Below are 19,985 nucleotides of genomic sequence, written 5' to 3' on the forward strand. Positions count from 1 at the left end.
GAGGTCCTGACACCAGAGAGGGAGGGGGATGGTGGGGCCTGACACCAGAAAGAGGGAGAGGTCCTGACCCCAGAGAGGGAGGGAGAGAGGGAGGTCCTGACACCAGAGAGGGAGGTCCTGACACCAGGGGGGGGACGGGGGTCCTGACACCAGAGAGGGAGGGGGGAGAGGGAGGTCCTGACACCAGAGAGGGAGGGGGATGGTGGGGCCTGACACCAGAGAGAGGGAGAGGTCCTGACACCAGAGAGGGAGGGAGAGAGGGAGGTCCTGACACCAGAGAGGGAGGTCCTGCCACCAGGGGGGAGGGGTGGTCCTTACACCAGAGAGGGAGGGGGAGAGGGAGGTCCTGCCACCAGGGCGGGTCCTGACACCAGAGAGGGAGGGGGGAGAGGGAGGTCCTGACACCAGAGAGGGAGGGGGAGAGGGAGGTCCTGCCACCAGGGGGGGTCCTGACACCAGAGAGGGAGGGGGGAGAGGGAGGTCCTGACACCAGGGGGGGTCCTGACACCAGAGAGGGAGGGGGGAGGTATCTCTGTCACGCACACACACACACTCTCTCTCTCACAGTCAGTGTCTTTCTCTCACTCTCACACACTGTCTCTCACATTGTATCACATTCACTCTCTATGTGTCACAGTCACTCTCACACACTCTCTCTGTCTCATACACTCTCAGTCTCACAGAGAGTCTGTGTATCGCACACAAACTCTCACACTCTCTTTGTCTTACACACTGTACTTGTGTGAAACACTCTCTCTCTCACACTCACTGAGTCTCACATACGCACTCACACACTCATTCTTACACACACACTCTCTGTCTCACAAACACACTCGCACCCAGTCTCACTCTCTCTCTGTTACACACACACACACACTCACACATTCACTCTCACACACACTCTCGCACATTTACTCTCTCTCACACAGTCACTCTCACACACACTCTCTCAAACATACACACTCCGAGGAATTCTCATTTCTTGCTTTGGCTATTTCATTATATTTTTCACAACAAAAATGTCGCCCGTTTTAACGAGCTTTACGACTAGTATATCAATAAAGAGTGTTACCAAGAATTTACCTGAGCAGCAGTAAAGCAGCAATAATAATGAGGCAGACAGTTGAAAGCACCACTGCTAAGACAGCCAGTGCTGTGGTGTGATCATAATTGGATGAGGGATTTTCCAGTGGCAGAGAGAGCGCATGGCACCTTTCACCATGGTAACCCAACAGGCATCTGCAAACAACAGCACAAAAAAAACCCCAAAGAGAGATAAAAGTAAGTTTCCACTTTAAAATAATGGTTAAGGACAGCAAATACACCTTTAAAACTTTCCATAACATATATTAACAACAAAGGAACAATAAAATTTGCAGGTTCTTTGTGGACAGACAGTGAAATACATTTCCGGAGATGAAATGAACCAAAAATTCCTAGGGCCAAATATTTAAAAGGACATGATAATAATGCTAAAAATCACTGAAGACTACCCTAGCGCCATCCGGAAAGCATTTAAAAAGAAGATAGAACTGCTTTTAAACTAAAATGTGTGTGTGTGTGGGGGGGGGGGGGGGGGGGGGTGGAGTTGAGAAGTGCCCAGGAGCGCATGGTTTGGTGTACAGTATCTTTGAAGGATACTATTGAAATAGGATCTTTAGGGAATCCCAATATAGAGGTTTCAATAATGGTGAAAGAAAGCCAGAAGTTTATCCCAGTTATCCTACCCTGGGATACCAGCTGCATCACCTAACGAATGGAACAGAATCCCTATATGCATCACTGACAAACGATGCTCCCAACATCAACTGGAAGAACCCAAATACAACCCTCCCAACAAAACAGCGACAAAAACAACCAATAACAAAAAGCTAAGCCAAAATAACAATCAACAAGACCACAATCTTAAAACAAACTACATAGACAATTGCATACTGTTAAACACACCAAAATCAATTATGATACATATGTCCAGATACCCACAGGATATATAAATGCCAGGTCAGCAGTTAACAAGGCAGCATTGCTGAGAGATTGAATAGAAATGAATCAACTAGGATTACTGCTCATAACAGAAATATGGTTACACCTTGAAGATGACCCAGCACTGTTAGATCTATGCCCACCGGGATACAAACAATACACATCAACAGAACTAGAGAGAAAGGAGGTGGAGTTGCAATAATATACAAATCCTCTTTCACCGTAGAGTCTGCTGCTAAATACATATCCTGAACAATTGAAATTTTGGCATGCAAAATCACTGACACAACACTAGCAAGTCAATTATGTATCATACTGTTCTATCAACACCCAGGAAGCTGGTCAAACGCCCAAGATGATTTCTTGGATTTTGTATCAAACACCTGTACAAACCAACAAAATGTCCTACTAATAGGAGATATTAATCTGCACCTAGAAAAACAGCATGACACCAACACCAGATATCTAATGAACGTCCTAAACCAATGAAACTTCACAACAGCACAAGGCACCTCATCTCACACAAAAAGGCCACCTATTAGACATACTAGGTCACAAATTCTCAGCAAACAACAGTTGTACATTAGAAAACCACAAATGGGAAGAGGTACTATGGTCAGACCATAGCAAGCTCACTTTTACAATACAATGGAAAGAGAACCGCAAGAACAGAGAACCAAGACCACCACAGACATTCACAACCAGATGAAAGGTGGACAACCACACCTTCTGGACAACAGTGATAAACGAACATAGTAATTTCTCATGAACAACCATTCCGGATAATAATACAGTTGATGATACTATCACAACTAGACTACTGTAATGCAGTATACGTAGGGTGCAAGGAAAACACACTAAAATTGCTGCAAACCACACAAACATGGCAGCAAGGCTAATTTTTAAAAAGTTGGAATATTAAAGGGCTACTCCACTGCTAAAAATACTATACTGACTGCCATCAAGGTGAGACTAATATTCAAAGCTAGCACCCTCATTTACAAGATACTATTTGGTACATCTCCTGAATATATGCTACATATGATCAAACTATCCTCAAGAAATGCAAGCCCAGAAACCAGAGGCTACCTGCTGCTTCACCTACCCAACTGCAGAAACATAACCTACAAAACCACAGACACAGCTGCATTTAGTTACCTGGGTTCCAAGTGGTGGAACTCAATACCAAAGGTCACAAGAAGCATCATCAACTATCTTCAGTTCAGAAAAGAACTGAAAGCCTAACTCTTCAAAAAATTCTATAACTAACTAAAGACCCTGTGTGCTAGGGTTTTTAGCGCATGCTAAAAAGTAGCGTGCACTAATACTAAAGACACTTATAGATTCCTATGGGTGTCTTTAGTATTAGTGCATGCTCAAAATTAGCATGTGCTAAAACCGCTATCGCACAAGCCTAAAAAATAAGATGGAAGAGTTGAAGTATATAGCACTAAATGAAGAGGTGGAAGAGGGATAATGAATGGGACACTTTTATCAGGGTACAAAGTATACTGCAATGATAGAGTGGATTACATTTTTATTATTTGGCAGGGCACACAGTTCCTATTACAAGAATTCTTTTTACAGCTTAATCAACCTGACCCCAACATCAAATTTCAATTGCAATATGACAAATCTACAATACCGTTTCCAAGCATTCAACAGAAGTTGGACCCATCTTTTAGAATTACAAATATTTTGTATTGTCATGTCTAAGAATGTCTTGGAGAGGAGGCAATATGGTCAAACTTCTGTTAAGAACTGAAGACTAATATTTAAATTTCAGAGAGTGGTACCTAAAGTTTTGAACTTGGAAATGGATCTATCAGTATTTCTTTAAAAAACAGGGTGCTGAGAGTACCCTTTTTTTTTTTTTTTTTTTTAATCATTTATTTATAATTTTTTCATTTTACAAGGATCACTTGCAAAACAGTAAAACAGAGATGATTGTACATTAAAACAATATTAGAAGAAAAAAACAATCTCAACAAGATAAATGGATTTTATACAATCTTTCTCTTTCTTAGACCACAAAATAAATAGGGAGAGTGAAACAAGACAAGGAGATCAATTTAAGCAACAGCAAACAAAGAAAACGTGGTATTAACCCGATTATCCCCAGTTATTATTTATCTAAATCATTATTCCACATTGATCATCTGGTTGGTTTCTTCAAGACCACAACGGTGCATAGTCCATCAATTTCATTGGAAACATACTTATTGTCCAATATTAGTGAAAGTAATACACCTGATTTCATTTTTTTCCCTTTTAAAACCAGAAATTGTTTAATAATACAAACCCTTGAATCTCCAATCCAATTCCCGCTGATTAAAGTAATCCCAGTTTCACAGGCTTCACTCCTTTTGAATTAATATATTAAGAGGAATCATTTCAGAGGAAAAAAAACATTAGGAGTCATACCCGGAACTCTGGGAAAACAACAATCTCGATATTAATCATCTATAACAATATTCATTTTGTTCAAATTTTTCTGGTCTTTTATCATTTTCAAATCTTAACCGTTTCCTACTTCAGTAGAACTTCATTTGCTGTATATTCTCAAAGGATTCGATTAGATTATCCATGTGGCTCATTAACAAGACTATATCTGAAGCAAAGTCATTCTCTACCACCGTCAGGTCCTGGAGCACCCTCCAGATGACATTCAATGCAACCTCCACGGGAGCCAAAAACTCCAAGCTGATAACTCTTAAGGGTTTAGGAGTAGCACCGCCGACACGGGTTCAGCTGCAAACGACTTCCGTTTCAGCATACACTCCTGACTCACTCCTCCACTCCTTTGGGCATGGTGGTTAAATGATTTTTGAGCGATGAAGTTGTTTCTAGGTCCAAGAGCATCGACGCTCCTTCGTCGGCGCTAATCAAAGGACTCATCAACCCAGTCATCTATGGGCAGCTCGTCACACAGCGGTCCCACACTTGCTGCACAGGGGACAAAACGCTGGTCATCGGCGGCTGACCCCCCATTGTCCCCTTCCTCTGTTAAGGCAACTGCAATGCAGAGAGGAAATTTCAAGTGAACAAAAACTGAACTTCAGAGGACAGCTGGGCCGTTGAGTGTACGAGCTTCAGGTCACCATCTTTCCTCTCTCCCTAATTTGGGACACTCTTTGTCTGGTTTCTCCTCAGAGGCCTGTCTGATATGGGTAACCCTTCAGCATAGCCCTCTGAGTCATTGAAACACGGAAGCCCCTCCACCACTTACAAGGTGGTGTCCCTTCGGAGGGGGTACCCTTTTTTATGTTTTGATGGTTCAATGATATTATTTAATTAGTTTTTAATTGGTTATGGTATTCATACTAGTTACAAGTTTTATTTTCATGTATTTTGCAGTTTTACATGTGCCACACTCAGTATTTATTAATATGAATTATTTACATGATGTTTTATCATTCATATGCATGTATTTAGAATATTATGAAGTTTAATTTCATATTTTGCCTTATTATTGTAGTATATTCTTAGTCATATTTTTTAATAAGTTTAAACCCCATTGCATGGTTAAGAGTTATTTGATAATATTTTGCATTTTCATTATGCGTTCTCACTTATATTTATGTTCTGACAAGTTTTATCCCATTAGAAGCTCTCTGTAGTTCAATCTCTGATGTTATAGTGTGGAATGATGTCACTTCCAGTTCGTGATGTCACTGGAACGCATGTGGTGGAACACATAATTCCCGCAGCATGTTTTCAGTTTTTTTAGCAGTTTTTATTTTGAAATAATTCAGCAGTTTTGATCTCTGATAGGATCCCTACCCATAACAATGAGTGGTTGACCATTTTAAAGAGGTTTTTAACATCAGACCGTTTTTATTTTTAAAGGACTCTGGAAATCTCAGGGGACAGTGAAAAAGCTTGGCATACATTCACAAAGTAGCCCATGCATGGATAATAGAGGATGTTTCAGCCTGAAGTGCAAGGTGCATGCAGAATATCTACTATAATAAAACGCAGCCTCAACGTTCTGAGGACACTGACGTCACTGAAGTCACTCACACACCGGTTCGTGGTTTCATGGTGGTGAAGCCACCACAACATCTTCATGCTCCGCCCTCGCGTCACATGTGATGACGTCAAGGGCGGAACACAAAAACAAATTTATGCACGGGGAGCAGTAGGGAAACACGTGGAGTGTGTTTCCCTACTCCTCCCCTTCCAACAAATCCCAGCCGCCGCTGACGTGCACATGAACCCCGCCCCTTTCGCCACATAGCCCCGCCCACGGTAGCACACGCTTAACCTCACCAACCTCCCTCCCTCCCTGTCACCTCCCCTCCCCTTACGCATGTCTCCCTGATGGTCTACAGGTACCTGTTCCGTCGGCCCAGGAAAGAAAGAGCCCCCTCTTTTCTCCCGTAGCGGTGGCTTCCTTGCTGCATGGTGTGGGAGTCTGGCTCTCGGCGTTTCAAAATGGCCGCTGAGAGTTCAAGCTACCTCGCGAGACTTCAACTCTCGGCGGCCATTTTGAAATGCCGAGAGCCGGACTCCCACACAATGCAGCAAGGAAGCCACCGCTACGGGAGGAAAGAGGGGGCTCTTTCTTTCCTGGGCCGACGGAACAGGTACCGGAGGGGAAGGGAGTCCCGTGCCCGCTAGCGCCCGTTTCATCGGCGCCAGAAACGGGCCATTTTTACTAGTTACAGATATTTCTGTTGCATAAGGAGGTTGCCAGTCTGAAAGTAAATCAGAAATTTATGGGACTGTTGCTGGCCAGCTAAGCAAACAGAATTATCTGTGAATAAACTCCCAACTGCTACTTAGGCTGCATAATTAATTAGCTGACTGCACAGTGTTAGTAAAAAAAAAAAAGTGACATAGTTGAACAAACCCCTACCATTGCTATAGTGATAAACAAAAAAATATCAGTCTGGGCACCAGTGGCGTAGCCAGACCTGACATTTTGGGTGGGCCCAGAGCTAATATGGGTGGGCACTATGTATATAAGTGAGAGTAGCATTTCTTGAGATACTCCTAAATAATGCCTTAAAGTGCACTTGATGAAGGATTTCTAATAAACAGTCTGCCCAACAGCTGTCCAGCATTAATATAAACCACATACATACTCAAAGCCTATGTAGCAAACTTTAACAACACCAATTCTGAACACACAAATACTAATAACAGTACCTTTAAAAAAGGCAGCAGTGAATATACACAACAGCAATATGCGTCTCACTGGAAAAGTCAGACTACTTACCACATGCCAAAAGAATCACTTTGGTCACATGCAGAACACAGACCAACCCTCATCAATTGTCCAGCATCAGCTCTGTCCTTCCCTACCCCTCCATTCCTCCCTGTAGCCCGACATCAGTCCTACCCTTCCCTTCCCTACTCACCTCATCCATCCCTATAATCTGGCATTAGTCCTACCCTTCCTTTCCTACCCCCCCCCCCCATCCATCCATCCATCCCCGTAGCCTGGCATCAGCCCTTCCTTTCTCTACACTACCCCAATCTATCTCTATAACCTGGCATCAGCCCTCCCCTTCCCCACATCCATCCCGTACCTAGGCATTAGCCCCACCCTACCCCCCACCCCTCCCTGTAGCCTAGTGTCAGCCCTGTCCTACCCCCTACTCATCCCACCATAGTCTGGCATGCCTGAAGCACACCACTGCAGAGCCCACCCCCATCCAGAAACCTACCTACATTAAATATAAAACTTTTTTTTTAAGCTGGGCACAGCAGAGAACTTCCCCACTCCAAAACTCACCAACGTAAAAAGATATACAACTTTTTTATTATTATTATTTTAACCTGGGCATTGAGCGCACTCCTACCCAGTAAATTAATTAATTGTTTGTGGGTTTATGGGTGGGGATGGGCTCTACACTGCCTAGGGGAAAAATGCATATTTAATGATTCAATATACCTTTCTTCCCCTAGGCTGTGAATAGCACCCCCCCACCCAGAAGCCCACCACCAGCAAACACTCACTGTACATGTTAAAAAGCGTTTATTTTACCTGGGCAGCTGGCGTTTATTTTACCTGGGCAGCTGGGCTTCAGACCAAATTTGTACACATGTGGTGGCAGGCGCAGACTCCGAGAGCTTTGCAAATTGTGCTCCATATTCTGACTCCTGTTCCTGTTTGGGGCCATGGTGAGTGCTGACTCTAGGGGTCCCACTCCCAACTGAAGGCTGACCCAGGCAGCAAAGGCCCAATAACATCTTTTCCCTTCAAGGAGCAGAACGTCGTCGAGAGAGCTCATCTCAGCCGCAGTGGCCTTGTGTGGTAAGCTACTTTACTACCACAATGGCTGCGGCTGAGCTCTATGGACGACGTTCTGCTCCTTCTCTTGGCTTCAAGCAGTGCAGGCAGCACAGTGAGAGGATGGGAGACAGGAGACTGGGAGTGCGCGGGCAGCAGGCGGCTGACAAGCGGCAAGCAGGCGCCGCCGCCAACCATCTGCAGCAAGGCACGAATCCGATCCAGCCAGCGCACTCTCTGGTAAGTGGCACCGCGTGCAAGCGGGAAGACAGCTTTGCATGCGCATAGGCGGCACCGCAACCGCGTGCGCTGCAGGAACTAAAGAGCCGGTGAATGCGCATAGGTGCCGTTTTTTTCAACAAATCTATTTAGGGGAGCGACCGCTCCCCCTGCGCCCCCCCTAGCTATGCCACTGGCGCTGAGCCAGGGCAGAACTGAAAGGCACAGGCTGTGCAGCACTCTCCCTGCAGCCTAACTGGCACCTAGAAGACCAGCACCGGATTGGAGGAGCAGGACAAATTGGGTGGGCCTGAGCTGTGATTGGGTGGGCCTGAGCTGTGATTGGGTGGGCCTGGGCCTGGACCTACGCCCCTGCTGGGCACAGACCTTCTTAGTCACACTGCCTGCAAAATATTCAGCTTCTTTCAGTCTCAAGCAAAAAGCATACATTTGGTGCACACCCCCTCTCCAAGGTACACCCACGGCTTGCAAAAGAACAAAAAAAAAAAAAAAAAAAGAATTACCATATATAGACTTCCTAGCCTCTCAGCAAAAAATAACATTTTTTTGGCACAGAGCCAAGTTGTAACAGTTTAAAAAGAAAAAAAACAAAAGTTTTATTTTCAACCAGTTTAGAGCTATGGCTCAATTCAAAGACAGCATGGAATGTAAGATCGCTGAATTGAGTGAACAAAACATACAGGCTGAATTACAGGGAAATTTAGATGAAGCACAAGCCACCCATAGTAACGAGAAAAGCTATAAAGAATCCAAAAGAACACATAGGACCTCAGAGAGCCAGAAAGCAGTATAAACAGTGGCGTACCAAGGGGGGGGGGGGGGGTCCCGCCCCAGGTGCACGCCGCTGGGGGGGTGCCTGTCGGCTCCGCTCGTTTTCTGCTACCTCTGCCCTGAAACAGGTTACTTCCTGTTCCGGGGCAGAGGGAGCAGGGAACGAGCGAAGCCGACAGGCGCGCGGCACCCCCCCCCCCCCCCCCAGCAGGTAAAAATGCACCCAGGGAAGGGGGGGTATCTTTTCGCCAGGGGCAGGTGTCCTTTCGCCAGGGTGGGGGAGGTGGCGCTGCACCTGTGGGGGGGGCACATCGGCGATCCGCCCCGGGTGTCAGCCACCCTAGGAACTCCACTGAGTATAAAACAGAAGTGCATAGGTATCTCCTTGTCCAGGAAAGACTCTGGCTCAAAGTAGAACAGGAAATAAGTGAGGTATCAGACAGAGGCATGATACAGAGCTACTGAAAGCAATCCACAAGCAATACCAGCAAAAATCACTCGAGTACATCAATTTCTGAGCAGGACAAATACAGTAGATAGTTAGACTCAGAAAGAGAGATAGCAAACCACCAACCTCACACATGGCTAGCAGGGGAAAATCAATCCAAGCACTCTGGCAGCACTAGGCATAGAACTAGAAATTCCACATCTCTAAAGTCACATAGGTCAGGTCGTTCCAGCAGGTTCACTATGGCACTATGGGCTCTCTTGCTCTTAAATTGCAAATGGAGTCAGAGGCTGCCAAATCAAAAGTTCTTTACAGTATACAAGAAGCAGCTATAGACAGGGCCGGTCTTAGCAAGTGCGGGGCCCTGTGCAGACCAGTTAAATGACAAGCAAAGGAATAAGAAAGACACAACTCCAAAGGGGAGGAGGGAGGGATGGTGAGAACAATCAGCCTGCTGTCCTCGGAGAACACCTGCTACAGGTATGTATCATTCGCTTTCTCCGAGGACAAGCAGGCTGCTTGTTCTCACGACTGAGGTATCCCTAGCTCCCAGGCTCACTCAAAACAACAAACAGGGTCAATTGGGCCTCGCAACGGCAAGGACATAACAGAAATTGACCTACGAAAAACAACTAACTGAGAGTGCAGCCTGAACAGAATAAAACCGGGCCCAGGAAGGTGGAGTTGGAATCAAACCCCAAACAGATTCTGCAGCACCAACTGCCCAAACCGACTGTCGCTTCGGGTATCTTGTTGGAGGCAGTAATGTGATGTGAATGTGTGGACTGATGACCACGTCGCAGCCTTGCAAATCTCTTCAACAGTGGCTGACTTCAACTCCGTCTCTCTCCAATCGCGGAAAAACAGAAACTGAGTGGGAGCGGTCGCGCACGGGCGGGAAGATGGCCGCGCAAGACTTTTCTTCCGGTTGGAGGGGGCTGCCATGGACGTCTACCCAGTCGTGAGAACAAGCAGCCTGCTTGTCCTCAGAGAAAACACTATCCACAAACTTGTGCAAAAACACACTCATAACCTTACCAAACCATAATAGCATTAATTCCAAGGACAGGACGAGCTACAACCTTATGCGTAGAAAGGCAGAACTGTAATTACACCAGGCTCTAAAACACCAATACACTACCTCATGAAAAAACAAAACAAAAAGGGCTGCAAATACTACACGCTAGCAAGATACTGCACCTTGATCACACATGAAAAACACATGACAACAGATATGAAGGCAAAATACTGAACTGGAAAATTACCTCAAGAAGTCAGACTCAGCATGCAGCAATACTAGAAAAATTGAAACTTACATACAAAATATCACAGACGCACATTTCCAAAAGCTGACATATTCCAATTAATAAATTCTGAATAAAATACTTTTTTCTACCATTGTTGTCTGATCATTTAGTTTTTCTATTCGCTTTGGTCCCAGTGTCTTCTGTTTTATGCAGTGTCTTCTTTCCATTTGATATTTTTTCTCTCACCATGTCCACCATCCTCCTGTGTCCTTATGTGTCCTGTCTACCATCTGTAGCCCTGTCCCTATCCTTTCTCCAGTTTCAGCATCTGCCTTCAAAGTGTTCCGATCCAGCCCTTAAATTCAGCAATTTTCCCTCCATCTATATCCAGCATTTCTCCTCACTCCCCTCCATCCATGTGCATCTAATTTCCTCCCCTCCCCTACATCCATGTCCAGCATTTCTTCTCTCTCCCTTCCCCTCCATCCATGTGCATCTCCTTCCTTTGTCTTTCCTTCCCTCCATTCCTGCCCAACATTTCTCCTCTTTCCCCTGCCCTCCCCTCCATGTCGAGCAATTTCTCCTCTCTCCCTGGGTCCTGTCCTCCCATCCATGTCCATCCTTGTCCTTCGATGCTCCTCTCTCCCCTTCCCTCCTCCATCCATCCATATCCAGCAATTCTCCTCTCTCCCCTGCCCTCCCCTCCATGTCCATCCTTGTCCATCGATGCTCCTCTCTCCCCTTCCCTCCTCCATCCATCCATATCCAGCAATTCTCCTCCCTCCCCTCCAGCAATTTCTCCACTCTCCCTGGGCCCTGTCCTCCCATCCATGTCCATCAATGCTCCTCTCTCCCCTGCCCCCCTCCATCTATCCATATCCAGCAATTCTCCTCCCTCCCCTCCATGTCCAGCAATTAATCCTCTCTCCCTGGGCCCTGCCCTCCCATCCATGTCCATCAATCAATGCTCCTCTCTCCCCATCCCTCACGCTCCCATGTCCACCTGCCCACCCTCTTCTCTCTTCTAGTATTTAAATTTACCTCCGTTTCAGCAGCTGCACAGCATCAGTGAAAGCGCTGTCTGACGTCTCTTCACCAGCCTTCCCTTCACTCGTTTGTTCCCTCAGTGCCCTGCCTTCTTCTGACATTATTTCCTTGAGGGCGGGACACTGAGAGGGAACGAATGAACGAGCAAAGAGAAGGTTAGAGACATCAGGCAGCGCTTTCACTGACACTGCGCAGCTGCTGCGACGTCGGAGCGAGGGAAATTTAAATACCGGAGCACCGGGATGGAGCGGAGGCTGACTGAGGCACCGCGCGGGGCCCCCTTAAGCGCAAGGCCCTATGCGGCTGCCTTGGTCTAAGACTGGCCCTGGCTATAGAACTTGAAAAACTTAAAATAAAAGCACAGAAAGCCGCTGCTGAATTCAAGAAGGCAGAGTTAGACAGTTGCCACTGAGACTCAAGTTAAGGTATCTGAAGCAGCCACAAAGCAGGATGGCAAGAAGAGCCAGCTTAGTCATATCACAGAACATTGTGCCCAGCAAACAGCAGCCTATGGGAAAGCCTAGCACATAAGAGCACACAGTCACAGTCTGACTCAGAACAGTCAGATTCTAAGCAAGTATGTTCCTCTATACCCAAAAGTAAAGCAAACCAAGAATATGAACCACCACCACAGTGATACACACACTCGCACTCAAACGGATGCACTATCACTGGCTCTTGTTCCAGGAAAGCGCACCAAGGAATATGCTTCATTTTAACCACAGACTGGCACCATCTAGGAACTGAGCTCAGATAAAACTTGAGCAGTTACATCCAGCAAATGGCCCTGTGATTAAGTATGAACCACCTAACTGGCCACATGTATAAAGGGGAAAAGAATAGTGATAGGAGTGTACTACCGTTCACTTGGCCAGAATGTAGAAATGTTATCAGAAATTAGTGAGGCTATTAAACTGGGCAATACAATAATAATGGGTGATTTCAGTTACCCTGATATTGACTGGGTAAATATAACATTAGTGCCTGCTAGGGAGGTAATACTCCTTGATAAAATCAAGGACTGATTTTTGGAGCAGCTGGTTCAGCAACTAACAAGAGGGGGAAAAATTCCAGACCTAGTCCTTAGTGGAGCGCATGATCTGGTGCCAGTGGCGTAGCCAGACCTGAGATTTTGGGTGGGCCCAGAGCTAATATGGGTGGGCACTATATATATATATATATATATAGAGAGAGAGAGAGAGAGAGATGAGTAATGTTTCTTGGGATACTACAAAATAATGCCTTAGAATGCACTTGATGATGGATTTCTAAGTATTCTGCCCAACAGCTGCCCTGCATCAACATAAACCACTTAATGTGAGGAAAAAAACAATAGTTTTAAACATAGTTACGTTATGCCATATCAAACTTGATCAGATATGTCTACTATAATGGCAAATATGTCAACACACATAACAGTATAATCACAGCAATGGCATATACTTTGCTTAACAAATGTAAATGCCTGATAACCTTTGAAGACTTTTTCCCTTCCTTTGGCTCTACTGCTTTCTCTCTCTATTCTGATGCTGGCAAAATAAAATTGCCACAGTTTGGCATATACCCTTCAACTTTGCTTTATAAGAAATGTATATCAAAGAACAGAACGAATCAAAGACGAAGAACAAACCAAAAATACTTTATTGAAAATGACCCCACATGACCATATTTCGCCTGAAGGCTAGGGACATTTGTAAAAACAAACTGTTTAAAATAAAAACCAAGAACAAAGTACAGGTGTGGTTACATGCACTCAAGAAGTGTAACTATTTAAATAGAACAGTGCAGTGTGCTTTAATACAAAAACAGTAAGTGCATAAACGTACAATTCCAAAACTGTATAATAGTATGTAGCAAATTAAGGTGAGAAACTATGCTCACTAAAGAATGAGGCGCCGTCTTTTGGTGTTGAATATATCAATAATTCTGTCATAGTCTAATGAATCACACAGTTCTCTTTCAAATGATAACAGTGACAGATTATGGAGGCGACTGGTGAGCATTGAGGCTCTTGATGCCGTTTTGATCCTGTTTACAGTTGAGAACAGTCGTTCCACAGTGCAAGTTGACATTGGCAAAGTGATAAGTACTCTTAAAAGGGCACCGACATTTGGGAAAATGTCCACATTGCAGCTGTCTAGTACTTCAATTAAAGATGGAAAATTTATACCTTCTGCTACTTTGCGTTTTAGATGCTGAACAAACACTGTTAATTCAGCCTCCTCTATGGTAATGCCATATAATGTACACGGGGACAGTAGACTCTCTCTTCGGCCAAAGGCCTCAGATGTTGGCATACAGGCAGCAGAAGCAGTCATCATTCCATAAGCATCATCTTGAAAACGATTATTCAGTTCACTTAGCTGGCAGTCAATAATCTCATTCCACAGATGTCTCAAATCTTCATTGCTTTGCACAGAAGAAGATTTACCCAAAGTGGAAAAAACCAATGAATCACCAAACTTTATAGGTAGCTTTGTCTTTCGAGAGGAAGAAACACCCCACTTTTCAATATCATATTTCTCCATGAGATCCTCTGTTAATTTAAGAACTTTATCAAAGTCATTTGATGTGTTCTCCCTAAACTGAACAAAAGTTTCTTTTAGACACTCTATAAGATTTATGCAATCTGTAACAGACAACGTGACACTCTGTAGTCCTTTTGTGGCAAAATCACTGCTTTCAAATAATTTCCCAAATGTAACTGCCAGAAATAAGAATTTCTTTGTCTCTATATGCTGTAGAAGTGATAGGGAATCTAGTTTTGTCTGTCCAGCAACATTTGAAAATTCAGCAAGTACTTCAAGAATAACATCAAAAAGCATCAATAATTTTTTCACAGAGCCAGATTTTGAGCTCCACCTTGTGTCTGTTGATCGTTCAAGTTCAAGACATTGTCTATCAGGATGCAGTTGTTTCTGAACTTCCAAAAAACGAGCATGCCTATATGTACCTGTCATAAAACTATACAAGGAGTTCAGAATTTCAAAAAATGTGCTAACAGAGGGACATGCTTTAGATGCTGTGCAGAGAACCAGATTGAGGTGATGAGAATTACAGTGCACATAAACAGCCCGCCGAAACGTGCGTTTCAAAATGACATGAACACCTCCTTTATTTCCAGACATCACAGATGCTCCATCAAAGCTGAAGCCAACACATAACTTTGGATCTAATTCAAGCACTTCAATCACTTTTATGATTTTATCAGAAATCCCATTTGCTGTCATGTCTGCAGTATCAACAAATCCAACTGCCCTTTCCTTTATTACCCCTTTGTGTAGGTACCTGACACATACTGCAACAAGCTCACGTTTAGAGAGATCTTTGCATTCATCACCCAGGATTGCATAGTATGTATTATCGGTTTCATGTATTTTGGATTTGATTTTGCGTAACAGTAGTATAGTGGCAGATTCTAACAGTTCATTCAGAATATCTGGGCTCATTAGAGCTGCATTCTTTGGAAGTTTTTCAAGGCAACTTTTGATACTGTCGTCATATTTGCTAAGGAGTTTGAACATTTCCAAAAAGTTTCCTTTATTTAAGGCTTCTTCTGTCTCTCTGTGTCCGCGTAATGGAATTTCTTGCTTGGCACAGAATATCACAATATCAAGTACTACTTTGATGTGTTCACGATTCCTTTCAACTAAAGAAAAGTTCATGGCATCTTGGTTTAGTTGATTGAAAATGTTTCCCCGACCTCCTGGTAAGTGACATTGTCTGTAGTCTTCAGATTTTCCTAGTGCAAGACAGTGTGCCTTGCTGGATTCATGTTTTGAGCAGCTCTGATTCATGTGCTTCCAATCTCTAAAGCCAGTTCTTGTGAAAGTTTCTTCAGCCCGGGTATCAGAAAAATGTCTGCAAGCTTTGCAAAACACTGCATCCTGGCTTGCACTGTATTCCAGCCAGCAAAATTTATCATACCAGTGAGATGAAAAACTTCGGGACTTGCCACTAATTGTACAAACTGGGAAAGCCTGTAACTTTGGCTGTTTTGGTGGTTCATCAATGTCAGATAAATCTGAAAGTAATTCCATCGGTTGCACACCAGGTTTACTGATCTGTGAGCATAAAGTAGAACTTGTTGAGGGAACAGCATCCTCACCATGCTCCTCTAGATGTGTTTTTTCAATTCTATCTGCATCCTTACCATGCTCCTCTATACGTGGTTTTTTGAAGTAGTTTAGTAATGAACTCTGTTTTGCCATGGGGGCAGAATAAGGAATACTGTCAGGAAATATATTTATCTCTGGAACACTTCCGGGATTTTTCTCTCCTTGAAGCTAAAATCATAATAACTTCAGTAAGTTTTGTGATAAGGATCTTCTGAGTTTACATTTACATACAGGACTCAAATACAAATCCACCTATGCATCCAGCTTTTCCTACCTAAGTGCACAACTATGGAACGCATTGCCAAAAGCAGTAAAAACTACGCTCGACCACCTAAATTTTCAGAAAGCACTAAAGACAGACCTGTTCAGAAGAGCATACCCCACCGACCCAACATAAAAATACCTGGACACTTGCAACACAATGTAACCAAAGACTGTAACAGACATTACCCGACTCTTCTTCCCCCCCTTCCCTCTCCAAGTTCTCCCAATTGTACCTACCATACATGCATCTCATTCTACAACAGTATCACTTTGTATTCATTCATACCATGTATTTGTTCAGACCAGAATTGGTTAACACCATTGACGGTTACATGTAAGCCACATTGAGCCTGCAAAAATGTGGGATACAAATGTAACAAATAATAATAACACATCCAACAACATAGGTAGCAGAAGCATAATAAAGTTGCCCTTTTACTAAAGCTTAGCACCCCCACAATCCTGGAACAATGTATTCAAATTGTAGTAGCACCTCAATGCAACACAAAATCACTTTGTTGCCAAGTACTTTGTGATCCTGCAAAGAGGCTTCTTAGAGCCTATATTGCAAACGATAGCACCAGTTCCAATAACAGTTCCTTTAAAAAGGCAGCAGTGAATATACACAACAGCAATACACATCCCATTGGAAAAGCCAGACACCACTTCAGGCACAGCTCCTTGTGACTCTGGGCAAGTCACTTAACCCTCCATTGCCTGCTGCATTGAGCCTGCCATGAGTGGGAAAAAGTGCGGGGTACAAATGTAACTAATTAAAAAAAAAAAAGTTGGACTCATAGATCCCCATACAAACCACATGCCAGCAGAAACTCTCATCTGCTCGTGGTCACATGCAGACCACAGACCAACCCTCATCAATTACAGAATAAAGGAGCAAAAATTATAAATTTATTGATTTATTTACTAAATTTTTATGCCACATTATCTCTGCAGTTCTAAACAGATCACAATTCAACACACATTAATTTTAAAAGATATTACAAAAACATAAAGACCTTCCCTACCCTACCAGATCCATCCCAGCAGCCTGGCATCAGTATTTCCCTTCAATAATCTCTATCCATCCCCATAGCTCAGCATCAGCCCTTCCCTTCTCTACCTTACCCCCCTCCCCATCCATCCCTGTAGCCCAGTATCAATCCTTCCCTTCCCCACCATCCATCCCATAGCGAAACATCAGCTCTATCCTTCACCCCACTCCTCCCTGTAGCCTAGCATCAGCCCGGTCCTACTCCCTACCCACCCCCTATGGAATTAAATTAAAAAAACCTTTTTTCTGCACGCACCGGTCCACCCAGAGAAAACCGCCGACGCCTACACTTTTTTTTTAAATTTTAAACTAGGCACTGTAGAGACCATCCCCACCCAAAAACCCACCAAAATGAGAGAAAGACAACTTTTTAAAAATTAAGCTAGCTTGGCACTATTAAAATTTATTGTTGGGGAATTTTTGGGTGGGGATGGGCTCCTCATTGCCCTAGGCACCGGCAGTGAATCCAGAAGCCCACTACCAGACCACAGCCATCATTTTGATTACAAAAGAATAATCAAAATGCTGGCAGGTCATGGAGGTGGGCTTCGGGGTGGGCTCTTCACTGCAGGGCAAAAAAAGGTATATTTTAATCATTAAATATATACATTTTTTGCCCTAGGCAGTGAAGTGCTTACCCCACCCAGAAATTCCACAATAAATTTTAATAGTGCCCAGGCCCCAGCTAGTTTAATAAAAAAAAAAAATACATGATGATTTTTATGATGAAAAAAAAAAAGCATTTACAATTTTATTACCTGCTCCTGCTGGCTGTTGCTGCTGCTGCTGCTGGGCTGGGCTGCTGCTTACCTCTTGGCACTGGCAGTAAGAGAGGAGGAGACACTGGAACTTTCTCATTCTGCCTTCTGGAATGATCTTCTGAACTTTTCCCCCACATGCAGGTAGGGCCAGGCCGAGGCTCGCCATGCACCTATGTGCGTGCGTGCGTGCACGTGCAGCAATCTTTTTTTTTTAGCCTGCCTGCCCTGTGTGCCCTCAGATGCCACGACCACGAGGCACGAGCGGAAGGAGAGGCGAGAGCGAGGCTGTGCAGCCATGTCCAGACTCCTCCAGTCAGTGAGTGGTACCGGCGCGCTGCATTGCACTCCCGAAGTTAGGGCGCCTAGTAGGCGGGGCCGGGCTGATGTTGCAGTGAGCCTGATCAGCTGAGTGCTAGGCCGCGTGTGTGCACTTGGGTGGTGTGGGCGGGGCCAGCGGGCCTGAGTGAGACAAATCGGGCTGCCGCTGGAGACTCTGTCCGTCGGAGCCTGAGATCAGCTAGCGGGTGCGCCGTGCGGGTGCCGTCCCTGCCGTGCTGCTGCTGCTGTCGCGAACTCGCGATGTGTGCGCTTGGGCGGGTGGGCGGGCCTGGGCCCACCCAGGCCCACCCGTAGCTACGCCCCTGTCTGGTGCAGGAGGTAATGGTGCTGGGGCTACTTGATAACAGTGATCAAAATACGATCAGATTTGATATCAGCTCTTGAGTAAGAACATACAGGAAATCCAATACATTAGCATTTAACTTTTAGAAAGGAGACTATGATAAAATGAGAACGGTGAAGAAAAAAAAAAAAGAGGAGTAGCTGCAAAGGTCAAAAATTTACATCAGGCATGAATGCTGTTCAAAAATACCATCCTAGAAGCCCAGACCAGACATATTCCATGTTTTAAAAAAGGAGGAAGGAAGGGCAAACGACAGCCGGTATGGTTAAAAATTGAGGTGAAGGAAGCTATTAGAGCTAAAAGAAAATCCATCAGAAAATAGAAGATGGATCTGACTGAAAGTAATAGGATAAGGAATGGCAAGACAAATGCAAAGCACTGGTAAGGAAGGCAAAGAGAGACTTTGAAAAAAAGATTGCACTGCAGACAAAAACACAGAATAACAACTTTTTTTAAGGTATATTAGAAGCAAGAAGCCGTCACAAGAATCAGTTGGACTGCTAGACAATAAAAGGAGTAATCAGGGATGACAAGGCCATAGTGGAGAGATTAAATGAATTCTTTGCTTTGGTCTTTACTGAGGAAGATGTGAGAGAGATACCGATGCCAGAAATGGTATTCAATGCTGATGAGTCAGAGAAACAAACTAATCTCTGTAAACCTGGAAGATGTAATGAAGCAATTTGATAAATTGAAGCGTAGCAAATCACCTGGACTGGATAGTATACACCAGGGTACTAATAGAATTGAAAAATGAACTTGCAGAGCTATTGTTGGAAAAAAAAACCAGAAGATGAATATACACTCAATGCATGGAAGCAAATACATAGAACATACAAATATGCAATAAGACAAGCCAAATCGTGGATTATCAATTGTTAGATGAAGACCCGACAGCAGGGTTGCAAGATGAGATTTATCACATCACCAGTGAAGGGTACGCACTAGGATATCTCACACAGGAGTTTCACTTTCTGAATACGACATTTCCACAGATACTCATACTATATACCCTACCTAAAATTCACAAGTCTTTGCAGAATCCCCAGGTAGACCAATTATTTCAAGTAGGAGGTCTGTCCTGGAACCGCTATCTATGTTTGTGGATTGTCTTCTACAACCCTTAGTGATT

At 44.2% G+C, this 19,985-nt stretch overlaps 1 protein-coding gene across 3 annotated transcripts in view; it reads right to left on the reverse strand.

Annotated features, from left to right (window-relative positions):
* Positions 1-19,985, reverse strand: part of HBEGF (heparin binding EGF like growth factor) — a 377,197-nt gene that overhangs the window by 119,728 nt on the left and 237,484 nt on the right. For all 3 annotated transcript variants that reach the window (XM_030211648.1, XM_030211646.1, XM_030211645.1), the window contains exon 4: positions 1,084-1,239. In XM_030211648.1, the coding sequence (XP_030067508.1) occupies positions 1,084-1,239 (156 nt within the window). The remainder of the gene's footprint in view (positions 1-1,083; positions 1,240-19,985) is intronic.

The sequence above is a fragment of the Microcaecilia unicolor genome, chromosome 8 (genome assembly GCF_901765095.1).
Source record: "Microcaecilia unicolor chromosome 8, aMicUni1.1, whole genome shotgun sequence".
In the NCBI taxonomy this organism is placed as follows: domain Eukaryota; kingdom Metazoa; phylum Chordata; class Amphibia; order Gymnophiona; family Siphonopidae; genus Microcaecilia; species Microcaecilia unicolor.